This window comes from Oncorhynchus mykiss, chromosome 13, assembly GCF_057628025.1.
Source record: "Oncorhynchus mykiss isolate SJ-2025 chromosome 13, ASM5762802v1, whole genome shotgun sequence".
NCBI classification, from domain to species: domain Eukaryota; kingdom Metazoa; phylum Chordata; class Actinopteri; order Salmoniformes; family Salmonidae; genus Oncorhynchus; species Oncorhynchus mykiss.
Window position 1 is genome coordinate 74,470,039 of NC_143034.1, and position 20,218 is coordinate 74,490,256.

General features: G+C 42.5%; 1 protein-coding gene across 1 annotated transcript; it reads right to left on the reverse strand.

Moving 5' to 3' along the window:
• Nucleotides 1-11,098: 11,098 nt before the first annotated feature.
• LOC149979012 (ribonuclease inhibitor-like) lies at nt 11,099-19,438 on the reverse strand. The gene is made up of 7 exons (XM_090194374.1): nt 19,419-19,438; nt 18,914-19,087; nt 17,182-17,355; nt 14,217-14,390; nt 13,973-14,019; nt 11,821-13,041; nt 11,099-11,492 (listed from the first exon to the last, which is right to left on the reverse strand). The coding sequence occupies exons 1-6, from the start codon at nt 19,436-19,438 to the stop codon at nt 12,500-12,502; spliced, it is 1,131 nt and encodes a 376-aa protein (XP_090050500.1). The 3' UTR covers nt 11,099-11,492; nt 11,821-12,499.
• Between the last annotated feature and the right edge of the window lie 780 nt (nt 19,439-20,218).

Below are 20,218 nucleotides of genomic sequence, written 5' to 3' on the forward strand. Positions count from 1 at the left end.
ACACACACACACACACACACACACACACACACACACACACACACACACACACACACACACACACACACACACACACACACACACACACACACACACACACACACTCTCAATCTACACACCCACTATGACACAGTCTCTTTGGCTAGGGAGACCTGGTCAAGAAGGCAGCAGTAGGAAAACCTGAATACAAACAGCACATCAACACGTTGTCAGAGCTGGTCCTGTCTCCAGGAAACATGTACATTCCTCCGGGGGTAAACCCGTATCAGAGCTGGTCCTGTCTCCAGGAAACATGTACATTCCTCCGGGGGTAAACCCGTTATCAGAGCTGGTCCTGTCTCCAGGAAACATGTACATTCCTCTGGGGGTAAACCCGTTATCAGAGCTGGTCCTGTCTCCAGGAAACATGTACATTCCTCTGGGGGTAAACCCGTTTCAGAGCTGGTCCTGTCTCCAGGAAACATGTACATTCCTCCGGGGGTAAACCCGTTATCAGAGCTGGTCCTGTCTCCAGGAAACATGTACATTCCTCTGGGGGTAAACCCGTTTCAGAGCTGGTCCTGTCTCCAGGAAACATGTACATTCCTCCGGGGGTAAACCCGTTATCAGAGCTGGTCCTGTCTCCAGGAAACATGTACATTCCTCCGGGGGTAAACCCGTTTCATGGAGTACAGCAGGTAGCCTGCAGCAGGATTCTGATCCAACTAGACAACAAACCTGACCAACTGACCTAATTGATCAATTCAACACACTTGGTATTCCCGGTTGATTAAATCAAAAACATGAATTGTTGTGCTGACCTTATGGGGACATTGAACTGTTGTGCTGACCTTATGGGGACATTGAACTGTTGTGCTGACCTTATGGGGACATTGAACTGTTGTGCTGACCTTATGGGGACATTGAACTGTTGTGCTGACCTTATGGGGACATTGAACTGTTGTGCTGACCTTATGGGGACATTGAACTGTTTGCACACATCCCGTGTGGGGACATCTTGACAAACTGGTGACAAAATAATTATCCCTGTAAGGCAGACCATGTCAAAACCTAACCCTAACATTTCACCCCTAACTGTAATTCTAACCTTAAACCCCCTAGAAAGGACCTTTTTCCTTGTGGGTATCAGCAAAATGCCCCAGTTGGTCCCCACAAGTATAGTTAAACGTGCACTCTCTCACACTCGAACACACACAATCTACACACACATCATTCTTTAGTTGTGCTGTTTGTATATTGTTGTATTGTAGAGAAAACAAAACATTGACACCTGTATGTTTGGGAATTATTCTGCAATAATATGCTCAGTCCAAAGCTTTGCACAGCCCACAGACATGTCTACGAACTTTAGGTAGAGGGAACCCTCATCATGTGACCTGTTTGGCTTTTGCAGAGAAGTCTCCTCTCCGCTCTCTTGATCAGCATAGAACGGGGTCCCTAACAAACTGCGTCACCTCTGTGGGGAGACTAAACTCATCAAGTCTTGTTTCAAAGTTATATTTCAGTTTAACTAAAAACTCTGACATCACGGGAGTCATCTGTACTGATGATGACTGGATATAGTTATGCACAATAGGGAAATTGATGATTTTATTCTGGGCTCAAATCAGAGAAGAAAATAAATGTATTTTGAAAAGCAATACATTGTTTCAAGCATGCCAATAACTGTTTAACCCCTCCCCTTGTAGGCCCAAATTAAGTCCATTCAAGGGATTTTAAAATGTCACTCAAACAAACCTCAGCTACAAAGTCCTCATCAACAATTTACACTAGTATGTGTTGGGTTTGTTGTGGCGGCCATCGAAGAGTAAAGCAATTACCGAGTCCTCCCTAAACTCACTCTCTCGAGTGCATTAGGCCTACCCTTACTTAGCTACCTAACATCATTTTGTAAAAGGAGATCGTGATACTCAACAGACCACGAAACAAGCCATGTTGAAGGATAAATGTTGATCGGATAAAGTTTATGATAGCCATAATGGAGTCCATTGATTAACTCACTGCTGAGTTTAGCCAAAGCACACTCAGGCAGTGTAACAGCCAATAGGCAGGCAGACGGACTCTGTAACCCTGTTACCAGTTGCAGTCAATCAGAGCTGCCATGTTACTGCTATTGATTGACAGCACTTAACGGTGAATGGAAACACTTTAGGTAGTAAATCTACCTTATATAATGTTACTTACCCTACATTATTCATCTCCTATGCATACGTATATACTGTACTCTATATCATCGACTGTATCCTTATGTAATACATGTATCACTAGCCACTTTAATAATGGGAATTGATGGGAAATTATGTAAATATATCACTAGCCACTTTAAACAATGCTACCTTATATAATGTTACTTACCCTACATTATTCATCTCATATGCATACGTATATACTGTACTCTATATCATCGACTGCATCCTTATGTAATACATGTATCACTAGCCACTTTAAACTATGCCACTTTGTTTACATACTCATCTCATTTGTACATACTGTACTCGATACCATCTACTGTATCTTGCCTATGCTGCTCTGTACCATCACTCATTCATATATCCTTATGTACATATTCTTTATCCCCTTACACTGTGTACAAGACAGTAGTTTTGGAATTGTTAGTTAGATTACTTGTTATTACTGCATTGTCGGAACTAGAAGCACAAGCATTTCGCTACACTCGCATTAACATCTGCTAACCATGTGTATGTGAACATTAACATCTGCTAACCATGTGTATGTGACAAATAAAATTTGATAACCATGTGTATGTGACAAATAAAATTTGATTTGATCTAAGTAAAGAGATGTAGTCAATCCACGAATACTAAACACGTGCATTTAACATAAACACATCTCTATGTTTAGTATTTTGATCGCCGACCTGGTTTATTTGAACTATGGTCACTCCATTTTAAATTGCCATAGTAATGACTGACGCCAGTGTGTCACGGGCAACAACAAGTAGTAAATCAAACATGAACTGTATAGCGCCAGGCTGTATGAATTTGGCTCCCCCAAAACAATATCTTGGTAAACTACCATCGGCTTGCCCAAGGACCTACAACTTTTGTAGAAGTGGCTCCATGTTTTGAAGAGGAAGGACGTGTCAGCCCGAGCTAGCAGGATGTGCAGACAGCATTTCACGGGATTTCTCGATGAAGGGCACGTTTGATGCGGCAACTGGGAGTTTCCGAATGGAAAGAAGTCATAGGTCTACGTTGAAGCCCTCTGCTTGCACCTCCATTTGACATTAAGAGGGTTATGGTGTACCGACCGACCATCATCAACATCGCTGCCTTTGGAGAGTCAAGCAAAAGCGATTGAACGTAGGAGGCATCACGAGTCAATGCAATGAAGCCTGAATGAACGTTAACCGGTCATGACTGTTGTTGACTAGGCTAACGTTAGCCACTGTAGTTGAAGGTAACTAGCTAATTGCGTCGGAAGTGTTTTGTGTAACACCCCCCAGCAAATAACATTAGTAACTAAAATTGCAACACAGTTTCTCTGTGTACTCCTGTTATTAGGAAACATTAGTTACTGTAGCTAGCTGCCACCTCAGATACTCAAGTACTGTAATACATTTTGTTGACAGATTTGTTTTTGGAATGTTTCGTTAGCTCCAACTCATTTAGCTAGACTGAAGTTGACATAGCTAATGTTTGCTGAAAAATAAATGTGTGTGTGTGTGTGTGTGTGTTTTTGTTGTTGACAAATCATACAACGGGTAGCTTGTTTATGCCAACTCATATATTTGGGTTCAGTTGTCTTAACAAAATGTTTGTTTTCAGGATGACATCTTCATCCCTGAAAACGTTTTCATCCTGGAGGAGACAGAGGAGATAGATGCAAATCCATGTTATTTCTAAGGCTATTGTTTATTTCAAGTATATGCAGTGATTCTTGAATGTCACTATAGCCTAATAGATGCCTTAATTGTTATCTACCAACAGGAAAGAATGGTTAGTACAGCATGCCAAACTGACCTCTGGGTGCCAAAGTGTTCCTGTGCTGCGGTGGAGAAGAGGTCCACTGGGACCATCACTAAAGAGCTCAGGGCCCAGCTAGATTGTGCTCATGACCATCAGTATATACAACCGAGTCCTGCCCTTATACGCCACAGATGGAGCTGACGCAGAGAGAGATCAGTGAAGACCATAACTCCCTGTATGAAGCTGAGAGCTCAGAATCAGAGCCAAAATATACTATCGATCTCTTTGGGGGAGCGGGCTGCTGTTCTGAAAATGGAGAAAGAGCCATTCAACATCGAATTCAAAAAAACACCCACCCATAAAGGGAAACGGGGTGGAATAGTTTTTCCACACATTTTTTTACCCATTTCAATGGATGTGCTACCTTGTCCCGATCCTGCTGTTTTGACCCTCTCTCAACCTATGAATGCTCAGCTATGAAAAGACAACTGACATTTGCTCCTGAGGTGTTGAACTGTTGCATCCTCTATAACCACTGTGGTTATTATTTTGATGTAAAAAGGGCTTTTGTGAAATACATTTGAATGATTGTTTGCTGTGCTGGATGCTGTGTATTCACTAACTGTCTGAGTGATGGGACATTTATATAGTATCTGTAACATATTTAATCTCCATCTTAACTTCTTAAAGTGGCCATCAGCAGCAGAAATAATAACACAGTGTCTCCCTGCTCCTCTTTCGGTAAAAAGCTGCAGGCACTGACCATCCATGATATCAACATTGTAATGCTGATCTGTTTCCACTACCATGTACCCAGTTTGCTTGCTGTATCGCCACCATCTCTCTAAAACACACACACTCCTACTCTAGTCATTATCTGGCAGCACCCCCACTCACACCTGTTCGTGTTTGGCTATGCAGACCCTCTAGCTGAGGTGTTTCAGGCAGCATGTTTGTGTTACTGCTACGAGATCAAACTCATTGATCTGAGGCAACGATCGGCTCAAACATGAACGTCTTCAGTGGGTTTATTGGCTCCCTAACTAACATTATTTCATTCTCTGTAATAATCTCATTCTCAGAGCTACTTGGTAAATTCAGCCATTCTTGGGGGTTCCAAAATGTTCTCTCCAGCCTGTGATGCAACAATGCTAATAATCTGTTCCATTTTTGTCAAACAATTGTACAGACTAACAGACTTCTAGTCTTTCATGTTATGTGTTTATTGGGATCCCCATCATCTGTTACAAAGCAGCAGCTACTCTTCCTGGAGTCCAACAACTATAAAGTTGTCTCCAGGTATATTAGACATCTCTTTACAGGACAATGGAACAGGGGTGGTAACAGCGGATGGACTTTTTGGTTTGCCCAGGAGGAAGTCGTCTGGATCAAGTTATGAGTCACCAAATCATGGGGGAAAGTACTTTGCAAACCAAGCTGATGTGGATCGATTAGTTTTGAAGCCCACATCACCAACAGAGGGAAAGTGATAACATTATGCCTGAATGTAATATTCACTGCATTTTAAGGATACCTTACATTGTTACCTTATGCACAACTAGAAGGGACTGTGAATGAAATCTAGAATTATTTGAACTCATGATATCAAACCTGACCACTAATTCATTTTTAAATGATGCAGTTATCCCTCCACCTCATCTGTTTGACTCAGTGGGATGATGGTTGGAGACGGTATGTTGGTATTGTGTATGTTGAATGTCATGTTATTGGTGGTCTCAGTGGGCTGATGGTTGGAGACGGTATGTTGGTATTGTGTATTGTGGCAAAGAAGGGGGTCGAGTGATAAATGGCAGATATGTGAGAGCAGAACTAATAAACGGGCTGTTCGAAAAATAAAAATAAAATGTTCAGTTAGCACTCCAAAGGGGAGTCAGGTTTTTTTTTTGTGGCTTTGTTTGGTTAGGACAGTTTCTCAGGAAAATGAGTATGGAGGGAGCCATACAGGCCCTGTTACAAGCGGTGGCCGCCCAACAAGAGGCAACTAGAGCTCAACAAATAGCTCATCAGGATGCAATGCGAATGTATCAGGACACGTTACAGGTCCAGCACTGCACCAACCAGCTGCTCAGAGAAGAGCAAGAGAGAAACACCCGGGAGTTAAGAGAAGGCCTAAAGGGGCTAGCGGACCAAATTGGGGCTCAATTACCAGCTGCAAATACCCAGAGGCGGGCCAATCATTTTCTTCAGAAAATGACAGCACAGGATGATGTGGAAGCATATCTTACCACCTTCGAAAGGACGGCAGAGAGGGAGAAGTGGCCGAAAGAAGAATGGGCAGGGCTTCTGGCACCATACCTGGCAGGGGATGCTCAAAAAGCATATTTTGACCTGGAGTTGAAAGATGCACAGGATTACAATAAACTAAAGGGAGAGATCTTGACTAGACTGGGAGTGACCGATACCGTGAGGACACACCGCTTCCACCAGTGGTCCTACCGACTGGGAGAACCCCCACGAACACAGATGTTCGACTTGATTCACCTGGCACGGAAATGGTTGCGACCAGAGACCCGGTCATCCGCCGAGATCGTCGAGACCATCGTACTCAACCAGTTTCAGCGAGGTCTACCCCAAGAAGTGAGACGATGGGTTGGCCAGAACAAGGTACTTTCCGCCGACCATCTCGTGGGCCTGGTTGAACGGTATTGTACGGCAGGAACAGCTGAGCAGGCACAGGAGGAAAGATTCCCGTTCCCCAGGCCTGGGCGAACCAGCGGACAGGGTAAGGCTGTCCCAACATATAGAGGGGGAAGAGAGCAGCGTGGGGCCATGAGGAAAGAATCAGAATCAGGCCGAGACACTTAGGAAAAAAACGGAAACCGGGACTGGGTGTCGAGGGGGTCTCCCCCCCGAACCCCTATTATCTGTTACAATTGTAATCAACCTGGGACATATTGCAGCCTACTGCCCTATTAAAGAAGAGCCAATGCAATGTAACCTCTGTGAAAATGAAGATGATATACGGTATGCATGTCCTGTTGTAACCACTGTACTTGAAAGATCAAGAAACAAACATATGTGCAGGGTGAAGGTTGAAGGGAAAGAGGTTGAAGCACTGCTGGATTCCGGCAGTATGCTAACCCTGGTCGTTGCAAGCCTAGTGCCGAATCATAAACTGGATACAAGACAGGATATTAGTGTTACATGCATTCATGGGGATACCCGTCTGTACCCCACGGCCTTAGTGAGCATACAAACAGAGGACGGTCTGCTGGATTATGAGGTCGGCGTGGTCCCAAAGTAAAAAAAATATGATGTAATATTGGGTAGAGACTTTCCTAACTTTGTGAAGTTAGGCCACAAGAATGGCATATTTGAGAAGCCAACAACCCTGACCAAGCAGGAAGAAGCATGGGGCCTTCAACCAAAGCCAAGAAAATAGGTCTCCCAGGGGACAACATCACAGGTGCTAGTAGGGGAGGAGGATGAAGTGGCAAACCTCGCTGATAACGAACAGCCCGGTACTAGTGGGGCTGGGGTCGATCTGAATCCAGAGGACGACGATCTAGAACCAGCAGACCTGGCAGGGTCCTTGACTAATTTCGGGACGGCCCAAAACCAGGATCCAATCCTGCAGCAAGCCAGAGCAGATGTGCAGGTCGTAGATGGTACGCCCATAAATGTTGGGATGATGCCTAATAGTTTTCCCCACTTCATCATGAAAAAGGGTTTGGTGTACAGAGTCTCGAAAATAGGGGTTGATGTGGTGGAACAGTTGTTGGTTCCCATTCGGTACCGGAGGACAGTACTGGATCTAGCTCATGGGCACATTCTGGGTGGACACCTTGGTATCGATAAAACCCGAGACCGGATTGTAAGGAGGTTTTACTGGCCAGGAATTCAAGCTGAAGTGGCTCAGCATTGTGGAGAGTGCCCGGAGTGCCAGTTAACAGCTCCCCGACCAGCTGTTAGAAGCCCGTTAGTGCCACTCCCCATAATCAAAACGCCATTTGAGAGGATAGCGATGGATTTAGTGGGCCCACTACCCAAATCCGCCAGAGGGCACCAATACATTCTGGTCATTCTAGATTATGCCACTCGCTACCCAGAAGCCATTCCCCTTCGGACGATGGCTTCCAAAAATATTGCAAAGGAATTAGTGCTCTTGTTCACCAGGGTAGGGGTTCCAAAGGAGATCCTTACCGACCAGGGGACCCCCTTTATGTCCCGCCTTATGGCGGACCTTTGTAAACTGTGGCAGGTGAAACAGTTGAGGACATCGGTTTACCATCCTCAGACGGACGTGCTGGTTGAGAGATTCAACCGAACCCTGAAGTCAATGCTCAGGAAGGTAATCGATAAGGATGGGAAAAACTGGGATTGCATGTTGCCGTATGATAAATGGCAGATATGTGAGAGCAGAACTAATAAACGGGCTTTGCCCGATCACTAAAATGGCCACCCCTGTCAGAACTACAGATCACAAAATGGCCGACCGCCAAAACTACAAGTCCCAGAAGCAAGGGGAACCCTCAGAAGGTGGAGCCGACCAGCAGATAAAGGGTCAAGAAAAACCAGGAAGAGAGAGAGAGAGTGCTGGAAGGATCTATGAACAATAGAGAAAGAGACAATAGAGATTGGCTGGATTTACCGTGTATGAGCTGGATTGTTTTGGACTTACCTGTTGGCGTTTGGACCTGGACCTACCGAGAACCCGATTCGTGTACCGAACCCTGCTATCCTTGACCTCGCCTACGGCCTGGGAGGACCAGGACGGAGAAACAAACACACAGGTACTGTCCTGTTCGAAAGAACTCTCATTCTTGGGTGATTTGGTGACAGTTTACCACTTAATTTGTGACAAACGCTCCTAACCTTGAAGAGGTTTGCCACAGTATGTTGAATGTAATATTATTGGTGGTCTCAGTGGGCTGATGGTTGGAGACGGTATGTTGGTATTATGTATGTTGAATGTAATATTATTGGTTGTGTCATGCAACATCCATTTAGATACTGAACCTGGCACAACTGTGTGATCTGCTCCAAGCAACCGCTCAGTACGGTATACATGTACTGTACTTGATATTTAAAAAATGTTTAGGGTTACCATAGACTTCAAGCAGGCAACACCATCAGGTCCAAACCCAAAACAAGGACATTGGACGAGACAGGCGTGTTGGTGGTTTGGTGAAAGGTGGGATGCAGTAATAATGAGGGGATTTCTATTTCTTTTTCAGTGTTTGATTCATTTTGTTTGCAAATAATGATGTATCTCTTCTGTAGTTTGTCCAACGCCGTTTACCTGCTGAGAAATGGAGGAGATGAGAGGCAAGAATATCAATCTCATCTTCATGGAGGACATTGATGCAAGATGCAGCCACCCGTGCAAGTAATTAACCTTTTTTAACCTGTCTACGATACTGGTTCCCAATTGGGAATCAACCCTCCCACGTGCAGCTGGAACGGTGGCGCATGGAACGCAAAAATATTCTTAAAAATATTTAACCTCCACACATTAACAAGTCCAATAGCTCAAATGAAAGATAAACATCTTGTTCATTTAGCCAGCAAGTCAGATTTCTAAAATGTTTTACGGCGAAAACATAGCACATATATATGTAAAACCACCACCAGACACAGCTCATTTCAATAGCCAAAACATGCAATCAACAAACGCAGGATTAAAAAATAAATCGCTCACTAACCTTTTGAAAATCTTCATCAGATGACAGTAATATGACATATTACACAGTACATATTTTTTTTTTTCAATAATATGCCATTTATATCCATAAATGTCCATTTACAGTGAGTTCACCTTCAGAAATTACTCAAAAACGCCCGCAGGAAATCTATGTAGCGCGGCAAGATAACGTAAAATAGACATCATAAACTTTGACTAAATATACATGTTCTACATATAGTTAGAAAGATACACTGCTTCTTTATGCAACCGCTGTGTTAGATTTATTTTTAACGTTACAGAAATCGCACACTATTCCATATTGTGAGACAGCGCTCAGTTCCAAGCTACATTTCCACGTAATGTTGGAGTCAACAGAAACACAGATTTAAGCATAAATATTCCCTTACCTTCGATGGTCTTCGTTCAGAATGTTCTGGAAGGCTTCATACTTACCCAATACATCGTTTGGTTTCAAGTCTTGCGTCTTTGTATTAGCTACTGCTAATAACATCAGCTGAAATGCACCCAAAACGTCCTCTGGTCCGGATAAGTTGCGCATCAAAACTTCAAAATTACACATTATATGTCGACTAAACAGGTCAAACTAAGTGCAGAAGCAAGCTTTATGATGTTTTAGACGTGCAAAACAAACTTCAATTCAATCGCCCATCGTCTGCCCTTCTCTTCAGTGCTGGAAACAAAGGAATGACTGTGACCAATTCGCGCCCATACGCACAGCCTATTCTCTCGTGGCACGCACTAATTTCACTCCCATAGGGTCAATTCTCGCGCGATTTGAACGGTTTGAAGCTCTAATGAAAGAGGACATCTAGCGGAAGAGATAGAAAGTGTCCCCAGAATCATAGCTGGTTGGGAGGGGTGGGGGCATGACGTCAAAGTTGCTCCAACTTTCATGGCCACAGAAACTAGTTTGGAAGAATGCCTGCCCTGTGAGTTCTGCTATACTTACAGACATAATTCCAACGGTTTTAGAATCTTTAGAGTGTTTTCTATCCAATAATAATTTTTATTTGCATATATTAACAATTTTTGAAAGATTTTTTTTCCAGTTTACTAGGGGTACCCAATCTCTCCAAAGGGGGCGTATATCTGCCATATCCTCAACAGGTTTTAATCAAGATCTCATTGACTTTAACATTTGAATAGCAGTTTTCACCAAACATAGTTTTGAGCATTAACATTTTGTCCATTTTGTCCTGACTCTGTCTAGACCACAGCTAGTAGTAACCTGGAATGTCCATCTGACTCTGTCTAGACCACAGCTAGTAGTAACCTGGAAAGTCCATCTGACTCTGTCTTGTTTACAGCTGCATCACAGGGGGTTGGCGGTACCTTAATTGGGGAGGTCTTTACCACAGAAAATAACAGTTTAGACAGTTGTAAAAATCGACTTCTTACAGACAGAATAGTTCCTGTAGATTCAGACTCATCACCAATCTGTTATGTCTGGTGGGTTTCATAACCACGTCTGTATAACAATTCAATAATGATGAGACAGGAATCAGTTCAACCATTTATCTGGAATGTGATCATCTCAACACATACAAACACCCATGATGCTCTGCAGCACAACCCCAATATACAACAAATACATACATAAATAAGTAAATGGACACTAAACAAAACTCATAGAGGAATTGAAATGTTCAGTTCTAGAAAGTAGGGCTATGGGATAGAGTCAGAAAGGTCAGTATGTTTGATAGCTGGTTACAGAGGTGACATAACAAGCATAAGGTCCATTATAACACAGTGAAGTAGAGGTGGGAGCTAAAAGCAGACACGGACAGTGAGATGGTGTGAGGAGGTCAGGGGTCAAACACTAGATCAGGACAGGTAGAAATGGCAGGGCTGGAAATAGAGACAGAGACACATTCTGATTATGGCTCAGACCTGACCTGAGACACCCAAACAGAAGATGCCATAGAAAAGTCCTGTCCTTAGACACCCAAACAGAAGATGCCATACCAAAGTCCTGTCCTGAGACACCCAAACAGAAGATGCCATAGCAAAGTCCTGACCTGAGACACCCAAACAGAAGATGCCATAGCAAAGTCCTGTCCTGAGACACCCCAACAGAAGATGCCATACCAAAGTCCTGACCTGAGACACCCAAACAGAAGATGCCATAGCAAAGTCCTGACCTGAGACACCCAAACAGAAGATGCCATAGCAAAGTCCTGACCTGAGACACCCAAACAGAAGATGCCATACCAAAGTCCTGACCTGAGACACCCAAACAGAAGATGCCATAGCAAAGTCCTGTCCAGTAGGCTATATGGGATTTCCTTTAATCAAAATCCAGAACATTGACATGAGGCATCTGTCAATAAAAAGTTACTTTAGATCTTTAGTGAAAGTATGGAATTACTTAGTGTTACTAACATCATAAACATAAAACATTTTAAACTGCTCATTTGTATTACACTGATTTAAAATCTAAACTCAACTGGCAACAATTTCAAAGATTTTACTGAGTTACATTCAATTGAAAATAAATTCATTAGGCGTTAATCTATGAATTTAACATGACTGGGAATAAAGACATGCATCTGTTGGTCACAGATACCTTAGTATAAAAGTAGGATTGTGGATCAGAAAACCAGTCAGTATCTGGTGTGATCATCATTTGCCTCATGCAAACACATCTCCTTTACATAGAGTTGATCAGGCTGTTGGTTGTGGCCTGTGGAATGTTGTCCCACTCCTCTTCAATGGCTGTGCAAAGTTGCTGGATGTTGGCGGGAACTGGAACACGCTGTCGGACAGCGCATCCCAAACATACTCAATGGGTGACATGTCTGGTGAGTTCTCAGGCCAGTGTGTGTGTGTGTGTGTGTGTGTGTTTTTGTGTCAGTGTCCAGTGTGTGTGACACAGTTATTTATATTCTTATTTTATATTTTATTAAAATATTGTGTTGTGTTTGATTAGGGACACTGAAGAGTCATCATAAACCCAAAACCCTGGATAGAGGGGCTCAGTGAATGTGGTGTAGAATGTGTTCAGGTGGGTCAGTGTGTCAGAGGAGACTCTGTAGAAGGACAGAGTGCCGGCTGGCCAGTCCAGATACACTCCTACTCTGTGGGAGCTGGAGGAAGGGACTATGAGAGTGGTATTACAATTGTGCCTGGCAGTGTAACTGTTGTCAGAGCAGAACAGACTCCAGGACTTGTCATTCCATCCGAGTCCACAGTCCTTACCCTCTCCTCTCCTGTTGATTCCTTTATATGTCACTCCTATAACCGGCCATCCCCCACTCCACTCTACCTCCCAGTAACAGCGCCCAGTCAGACGCTCTCTACACAGCACCTGTCTACAGACCTCAAACCTCTCTGGGTGATCAGGATACGGCTGCTTCTGTCTCCCACATGTCACCTTTCTGTTCTCCTCAGACAGAGAGAGGAGTCTGTTTACTGTGTTTGGGTCCAGTGTGAGATCACAGACATCTGATGGATGAAACCAGACACAATATTAGAAATCATCATCATTCACATTAGAATGTTTTTTTTTACCCCTTTTTCTCTCCAATTTCGTGGTATAAATTGTTTTAGTAGCTACTATCTTGTCTCATCGCTACAACTCCCGTACGGGCTCGGGAGAGACGAAGGTTGTCATGCGTCCTCCGATACACAACCCAACCAAACCACACTGCTTCTTAACACAGCGCATCCAACCCGGAAGCCAGCCGCACCAATGTGTCGGAGGCTACACCGTGCACCTGGCAACCTTGGTTAGCGCGCAATGCGCCTGGCCCGCCACAGGAGTCGCTCGTGCGCGATGAGACAAGGATATCCCTACCGGCCAAACTCACTCTAACCCGAACGACGCTAGGCCAATTGTGCGTCGCCCCACGGACCTCCCGGTCGCGGCCGGTTACGGCAGAGCCTGGGCGCAAACCCAGAGTCTCTGATGGCACAGTGGTAAAGGGCTCTGTACTGCAGCGCCAGCTGTGCCACCTGGGAGGCCACATTAGAATGTTAACTCACCTTTCACTAATTAATTTAATGTAGATGTTTCTAGGTATCAAAAGGAGAAGTTAAGGTAACTTGAGACTTTTGATTGATCAACTGTTATACTGTATGGTAATATAAAACACACTTATGCCCATTAATTACACACACACACACACACACACACACCCCAGGATGCATGCATGAACACTCACACATTTCTGATGTAACACAAACATGCAACACACATACACAGACACACACACTGTCAAAGCAACTCTTTCTAAACTTTGGTGTCCCTGATTTCTGCTTCTGTAGAACTACAGCTGATATTTAATATGTCCAAGTAATTAATGATGGTGGTCTTTGACTTAACTTGAATTAAGACTTATTCTTAGTCAAATTCTTCACAGCAGTCAACACTCACATTTTCTAAGTCCAGGTTTCATTGTGTACTCTCCACCATGTTCCACACTGTAGCGGTAAGCAGAAGAACAGACAGTCATTGAGGGATACACGTGAACTCACTCACTCACTCACTCACTCACTCTCTCACTCTCTCACTCTCTCACTCACACACTTTGTCCAAGTGGTGGTAAGAATGTTTGTTTTAACCAGCCTGTTAAATCAAACGTGTCTGATATGAACATTGACATAAACCCTCTACATACTTGAGTTTCTCCAGTCTGCAGTGTGGATCCTTCAGTCTAGCAGAGAGCAGTCTGACTCCTGAGTCTCCTGGGTGATTGTAGCTCAGGTCCAGTTCTCTCAGGTGTGAGGGGTTTGACCTCAGAGCTGAGACCAGAGAAGCACAGCCTTCCTCTGTGACTAGACAGCCTGACAGCCTGCAAAGATTAAAATCATATCATATTACTAATCCCCCTAGTTGAAGAAGTTATGTATCTAATCCCCCTATTTGAAGAAGTTATGTATCTAATCCCCCTATTTGAAGAAGTTATGTATCTAATCCCCCTATTTGAAGAAGTGATGTTTTCTTACCAATTTACTTCATGTATTAAAGTTGTAAAACGGTTAGTATTTAAACTCGTTGTGTTTGAGGTTGTGTTTGAGGTTGTGTTTGGGGTTGTGTTTGAGGTTGTGTTTGGGGTTGTGTTTTGCCCAATAGTAACTACATGGTGGATGGTGACTGGATTAATCTTCTGTCTAAGTGAGTAGATAACAGGTTTCTAAACACTACTAAATGAATCATGATGATTCCCTGATTAATACAAATCATGAATCAGTCATGAGAAATGATGAATAAGAAAGTTACAGAGGCTACAACAAAACATGCTAACCCCTCACCATTACCACTAACAGAGGCTACAACAAAACATGCTAACCCCTCACCATAACCACTAACAGAGGCTACAACAAAACATGCTAACCCCTCACCATTACCACTAACAGAGGCTACAACAAAACATGCTAACCTCTCACCATAACCACTAACAGAGGCTACAACAAAACATGCTAACCCCTCACCATTACCACTAACAGAGGCTACAACAAAACATGCTAACCCCTCACCATTACCACTAACAGAGGCTACAACAAAACATGCTAACCCCTCACCATTACCACTAACAGAGGCTACAACAAAACATGCTAACCCCTCACCATTACCACTTGGGGCGGCAGTGTAGGCTAGTGGTTAGAGTGTTGGACTAGTAACCGAAAGGTTGCAAATTCAAATCCCCGAGCTGACAAGGTACAAATCTGTCGTTCTGCCCCTGAACAGGCAGTTAACCCACTGTACTGCTACCCACTGTAATCATGGTAGCATCCACATGAATGTAGAAGTGTTCAGAAACATCATCTACTCTTACTGACAATACAAGTGAAGTGACTCCAAAATGACAGGACATTATTCACCATTTAGTTTCTATTTGAAAAACATAATCCATAACACAACCAAAGCAAACCACAAATGCATCCAACAAGTGTGTAGAGTCACAGGCCTGACGTGATCACTGTGGTCCAAATTATTACATTTTTCAAATGGGAAACTAGACACAAAGTGCTTTCTCTTCTAAACAGTAACACAGTATGAAATATCCTCAAATAAAAGGTGACATTATATACTGTTGCCTAAAATGAAACATTTGATCTCAAATCCAAAATGCTGGGGCATTTTGCAGCAAACATATATGCTGTGGACTATGTGTGCCAGGTAAACACGTGGATCTGGTGAACAGTTCTCACTTTTATTTAACTCGGCAAGTCAGTTAAGAACCAACTCTTATTTACAACGACGGCCTACCAAAAGGCAAAAGGCCTCCTGCGGGGGCGAGGGCTGGGATTATTATTATTTATTTTTTAAATTAAAAACAACATATATATGTATATAAGACAAACATACATCAGGAAAAGGGAGACACCGCAACACTGGGGCTGAGCAATTAGCAGTTTCAAATGGGTATGTTTTTCAGACAAAAACGAAAATACTGCCCCCTACACGCAAAAGGTTAACAAGACTAGTCAGTTATTAAGAACAAAATCGTATTTACAATGACGGCCTACCAAAAGGCCTCCTGTGGGGACGGGGGCTGGGATTAAATATAAATATAAATATAGGACAAAACACACATCACGACAAGAGAGACACCGCAACACTACATAAAGAGAGACCTAAGACAACAACATAGCAAGGCAGCAACACATGACAACACAGCATGGTAGCAACACAACATGACAACAACATAGTAGCAACACACCATGGCAGCAGCACACCATGGCAGCAGCACAACATGGCAGCAGCACAACATGGTAGCAGCACACCATGGCAGCAACACACCATGGCAGCAGCACAACATGGCAGCAGCACAACATGGTAGCAGCACAAAACATGGTAAAAAACATTATTGGTCTAGATTTAACTTTAGCCTGCAGCTTTGATATGTGCTGAGAGAAGGACAGTTTACTGTCTAGCCATACTCCCAAGTACTTGTATGAGGTGACTATCTCAAGCTCTAAATCCTCAGAGGTAGTAATCACCTTTCTGTGGGGAGAGGGGCATTCTTCTGACCAAACCACATGAGGTGTTCAGTACAACGTTATGGACAGAGAAAGCGTGTTAAACACTAAGAAAGCATTGTTGTAGAGCGTTTAACACAAAATCCGGTGAGGGGCCAGCTGAGTTTAAGACTGTATATAGAGCATATACATGGATGAGAGAGCTTCCTACTGCCTGAGCTATGTTGTTGATGTAAATTGAGAAGAGCGTGGGGTCTAGGATCAAGCCTCTTTCTGACTTTATACACTGCACTCTGAGAGATGTAGTTAGCAAACCAGGCCAAAGACCCCTCAGAGACACCAATACTCAGACGGCCCTCAAGAATGGAATGGTCTACCTTATCAAAAGCTTTGGCCAAGACAATAACATTGCTATTAATCAAGGGCAATGGTGACATCATTGAGGACCTTTAAGGAAGGTTGTAATAACAAATCCATAACCTGAGTAGAAACTAGATTGCATTCCAGAGAGAATACTATAGACATCAAGAAAGCCAGTAAGTTGATTATTGACAAGTATTTCCAACAGTTTTGATTAACAGGGCAAAATAGAAATAGGCCTATAACAGTTAGGATCAGCATGATCTCCCCCTCTTGTTGACCAAATACAGTAACACTGACCTCAGAGTCTCCAGTTTACAGTGGGGATTCCCCAGTCCAGCAGAGAGCAGCTTCACTCCTGAATCCTTCAGGTCATTGTTACTCAGATCCAGCTCTCTCAGGTGTGAGGGGTTTGACCTCAGAGCTGAGACCAGAGAAGAACAGCCTTCCTCTGTGACTAGACAGCCTGACAGCCTGCAAAGAGTCAAATCATATTAAAACCGCAGTGATTTTCTTTGGTGGTGAGAATAGTGGAAGCATATTTTTTTCAACACATTCAGATAACAGTGTCCTGAAACCTGACATATCTATTCAGAAATGAATGTATCATCATTAGAAATGATCATAATATTGCTTGAAGAGAGACAAATGTGTAGTTCACTGTCAAAGGAATTTAACAATTCCTATATATATTCATTAACCAATTCAATTTAAATCACTCTGTCTGTTTCTAAGAATTTGTAAGATCGTCATTTGCATAAAATAGACAGAGACCAGTCTATCAAAATTAGCCAATAGTATTTATTCTCGAGAGCGCTGCACATAGAACCATGTACATCAGCTTATCAAATATGACGTCATAGGTTATAAAATGTATCTCCTCCTCTCGACCAGGACAAAGCAGGTTCAAAAGTTAATTCCAACTCACTAGCGCACATACCTGACACACACTATATCTGGATTAACTCCTGAAGTCTCAACATAGTTTATTACCACTTAGCAGACAGTTCCAGATAAGGAAAACCTGGAGGGGCTCTCGCTGTCTTATTTGATCGCCATTGATCGAGTTATAGCTGAGTCGGTTCAAACATAGGTTAATGACCCTCTTTGCTTACTTTAGACACACACATACATTCCTCCTTCCACATGGTTATCATTTCCAATTACCCCTTATCCATGCTACATAACCTCTTTCTTAGGAACTAACATTATTAATCAGATATTGTAAAACAGGGTAGAGTTTAATTAGTTATAGTTCTATTTAAATGTAAATATTGTTTAGTCATTATTCATAAAATTCCTCACATTCACATATTTGAGTAGACTGACCAGACCAGTTTAAAAAGCAGTATCAGTTAAAAGACAAACAGTGAGGTATCAGATTTAGATTGGTGTGGACTGTACACTCAGTACATATCTATTTTGACAGTGAAGATAACATTTTAAATGTGGATCTGTACTCCAACATTTTGGATTTGAGGTCTAATGTTTCATCTAAGGTGACAGTATATAGTGTCACCTTTAATTTGAGGGTATTTTCATACATATCTGTTTCACCGTTTAGAATTGAAAGCCCTTATGTATCTAGTCCCTCCATTTGGAGAAGCCATAACTATTCTGACCAATTCACTTATAGTGTATTCAAGTAGTCAAAATAATTGTATTTGGTCCCATATTCTTTAACGCAATGACTACATCAAACCTGTGACTTGAGAAAGATCATGAATTAATCATTAATAATAACGAGTGAGAGAGTTACAGAGGCTACAACAAGACATTCTAACCTCTCACCATTAACCTCTAATTAAAGGTGAAATTCTGTACTGTCATCTAATATGAAACATTTGATCTCAAATCCAAAATGCTGGAGCATAGCGCCAAATTTAAAACTGTAAACTTCACTGTAAACACACATATGATGTGGACTATGTGTGCCTGGTAAACACATATGATGTGGACTATGTGTGCCTGATAAACACATGTGGATCTAGTGAACAGTTATCACTTGTTGACCAACTACAGGAATACTGACCTCAGAGTCTCCAGTTTACAGTGGGGATTCCCCAGTCCAGCAGAGAGCAGCTTCACTCCTGAATCCTTCAGGTCATTGTTACTCAGATCCAGCTCTCTCGGGTGTGAGGGATTTGCCTTCAGAGCTGAGACCAGAGAACCACAGCCTTCCTCTGTGACTCCACAGCCTGACAGCCTGCAAAGAGTCAAATCATATTTAAACCACACTGCTATTATTTGGTAGTGAAAATAGTGGCAGTATCTATTTTTCAACATATTCAGACACATCAGTGTCCTGAAACCTGCCATATCTATTCATAAATGAATGAATGTATCATTATTAGAAATTATCATAACATTGCTTGAAGAGAGAGAAATGTATTTTACAAATATCTGAGTTGACTGGCCAGACCTTCACCTCTGATGTTAGCTTTAAAAAAATAAACTTGTAGTACTTATTCAAATGGGAGAACTAGGTCCATGAAGTGCTTTCATTTCTAAAAGCTAAAACAGATTTTTATGAGTACCTTAAAAATAAAGGTGACATTCTGTACTGTCACCTAACATAAAACATAATATATCCAATCCTAAATACTGGAGCAGAGAGACTCATTTAAAACTGTAAGATTTACTGTCCAAACACATATGGTGTGGACTATGTGTGTCTGGTAAACACATATGATGTGGACTAAGTGTCTGGTAAACACATATGATGTGGACTAAGTGTCTGGTAAACACATATGATGTGGACTAAGTGTCTGGTAAACACATATGATGTGGACTAAGTGTCTGGTAAACACATATGATGTGGACTAAGTGTCTGGTAAACACATATGATGTGGACTATGTGTCTGGTAAACACATATGATGTGGACTAAGTGTCTGGTAAACACATATGATGTGGACTATGTGTGTCTGGTAAACACATATGATGTGGACTATGTGCGTCTGGTAAACACATATGATGTGGACTATGTGTGCCTGGTAAACACATATGATGTGGACTATGTGTCTGGTAAACACATATGATGTGGACTATGTGTCTGGTAAACACATGATGTGGACTATGTGTCTGGTAAACACATGATGTGGACTATGTGTCTGGTAAACACATATGATGTGGACTAAGTGTCTGGTAAACACATATGATGTGGACTAAGTGTCTGGTAAACACATATGATGTGGACTATGTGTCTGGTAAACACATATGATGTGGACTATGTGCGTCTGGTAAACACATATGATGTGGACTATGTGTCTGGTAAACACATATGATGTGGACTATGTGTCTGGTAAACACATATGATGTGGACTATGTGTACCTGGT